Raw genomic sequence first — 2,556 nt, 5'->3', positions numbered from 1 at the left:
GTTCATAAAACTATGTTCATGTTCTTAAATTGTATGTTTAGGTTCATAAAAACCATGATTGTGTTCTAACATTTCATGTTTGCGTTCTAAAATTTATGTTTGTGTCCTAAAATTTCATGTTTATATTCTTACATTGTATGTTTATGTTCATAAAAACTATGATTGTGCTCTAAACGAGTGTACATTTAAAAGTTTAGCGGTATCCGATCTGAGTCTGTATGTAAAATTTCCAGGGTGTATGTAAAATTTTTGAGCTGTATCTATGTCGAGGCTGAATGTAAAGTTTTAGATCTGTATCAGAGTCGAGGCTGTATATGAGTATGTATGTATGTATGTATGTATATATATATATATATATATATATATATATATATATATATATATATATATATATATATATATATATATATATATATATATATATCACATGGACTGGCCCGAACTGCCACCTGTGTGACGTAGAACAGGACAGATAAGAAATCCGAATTTCCGAATTACCCCTGTTGTACGTCATCCACCGGAACTTTTTTCGTGCTTGGTACCATTCATAAAGGCAGGTCGCGACGTGACATAGACCGATTTGTCGTGATCGATGCCGTGCTAGCTTTCATGACATTTTTACAAAAAGGTGCTTCGATAAATCCAGCTAACAAAATTCAATTTAGATTTAGCTAATATTGAGACAGAAAACATGATACATCAAACCGACAAGCGGAGTGACAATCGCGATTTGCCACCAAATTGGTCACAAGATCGCGTCTCGTTTTAAAACTAGTTAGTTAACGTCTATTTGCCAAATTTGCCAATCACCTAACTAAACCTTTCATTCAGCTTTAAACTTTTCATATAACGTAAAATTATACTTATAATATGGCAACACCAAGTTGATCACAGGCATATTTGATCACATCATCGCTAACGATGAATCAGAAAATATGTCAAGGTTACTTTTTCTGATTACTGACTATTTAGAAACCTAACAAGTGGTATCCCATTTGATAACTATGTTGCACTCGGAAAACCAAGAAAGTTTGCCTGCACAAGAGAATTTGGTTTGCAACTGGACCGTTACAATTCAAATGTCATTTCTAGGTCGCTACCTTTGATCCACTCTTGGTAAATTTCATCGAACGTTTCGTTTTGTGCCACGGTAAAAGTGTTCTTCCAGCCGCCGACACCACCTATTCTGACGAAAGGGGAGCCCTCTTCGGCCTTCACACCAAGAACATTCGTGCAGAAGTTGCTTTTGAGGGCCATCTGGTTGTTCTTCATGCTCTGAAAGCTGCAGTGGTCGCTGATCTTGTCGACAGCTCCGTCCGTCAGATGGACGTCCAAGAACTCAGCAATCTGGCGAACACAGGCTTTCAAGTCCCGGATCATATCTTCGTATTTCAAGAACAGGACGTTGCGATCGTGCCTTCTTTCCCACCAGGGAAGGACGTGTTCGTGCCACTTTGTGCCGTCATAGTGAACTTTATGAGTTCTCGCCTTGATTTCAAAAAACTCAGGAAGGAATTCGCTGAAGTCTTGATAGGCTTTGGCTTTTACAGGCTCATTTGTTTCAATTCTGCTCGATAGCGCCCCCTTGCAGAAGTAATAAGATGAAATCGCCACGTCTTTGGGGTTACGCGCTACGTAGATGACCTTTACCCTTTTCTCGTCGATATCCCTTGGAAGGAACTCTGACCTCAGGTGGCTGCCCAGCATTCTTGGTGATACTAGCTGGTCGAGTTGAAACCCATCCGGTACGAGGAACTGTTTTTGGACCTCCCGCATTACGGGGTCCTCGTCGACTGAAAGCTGGAACTCGATGTGTGGTATTAGAACGTCCCGGGGAGTGCCTGTAATGGCGTCTATGTCTCCACCATTCATGACTAGCGGTAGAATTTCCTTCATCCACGTTGTCCCCGATTTTTGAAATGTGAGGAGAAAAATGTCATCCGACCGGACTTCAAAGTTCTTGATCTTGTCGATCGAAAGTTTGAATCCGGCGTTCACTATTGTCACCGCGTCAACCATGCTGGCGAAATTGAGTAGAAACTCGTCAAATGCAAACGATAGACCTGCAGATTTAGTTGGTAGAGTACTTAATGGTTCAAATGAGGTCAGAAGTACAAAATGCTAATTTGTCAATTCTCGAGTGGAGTGCCCCCTAGCCTGGTTATTAAGCTCACGATTCAAGAATAGGTGGACGAACTTTTCCTCATCTGAACAATCAACAGGTAGATAAGGGAGCCTTCAGTAATTACAGGGGGTGGGCCGGGGGAATTCCGTGCGCACCTGTATTGTAAAATGTGCGCTCCCCCTACCTTCTTGCCTATAATGTGACTCTACCCCTTGTCCGACATTCTAAAACTTAACTCTCCCAAATCACTGCAATATTTTGCCAAGGAATAACTGAGCCAGTATCAGCTAAATAAGTTACATAACACTTCGTTCAATTATTATGTAAGTTAGGTACAGAAATTACATGGGGGGGGGGCTGGCATTTTTGGAGGGAGGGTCACAATTTATCACGCAAGATTTTTTGTGATTGAACCAAGCTCTGGTGACAGG

General features: G+C 41.0%; 1 protein-coding gene across 1 annotated transcript; it reads right to left on the bottom strand.

The window, feature by feature from the left end:
• Positions 1 to 1,068: 1,068 nt before the first annotated feature.
• Positions 1,069 to 2,019, bottom strand: LOC139136288 (sulfotransferase 1E1-like). Its single transcript, XM_070704015.1, has one exon. The coding sequence runs from the start codon at positions 2,017 to 2,019 to the stop codon at positions 1,069 to 1,071; it is 951 nt and encodes a 316-aa protein (XP_070560116.1).
• Positions 2,020 to 2,556: the final 537 nt, after the last annotated feature.

This window comes from Ptychodera flava, chromosome 7 (genome assembly GCF_041260155.1).
Source record: "Ptychodera flava strain L36383 chromosome 7, AS_Pfla_20210202, whole genome shotgun sequence".
In the NCBI taxonomy this organism is placed as follows: domain Eukaryota; kingdom Metazoa; phylum Hemichordata; class Enteropneusta; family Ptychoderidae; genus Ptychodera; species Ptychodera flava.
Note: the sequence above shows the minus strand (reverse complement) of the source record. Positions and strands in the feature narration are given on the sequence as shown.

Excerpts from the sequence above, each read along its gene's own strand:
- LOC139136288 (XM_070704015.1), bottom strand. The coding sequence starts at position 2,019 with ATGGTTGACGCGGTGACAATAGTGAACGCCGGATTCAAACTTTCGATC.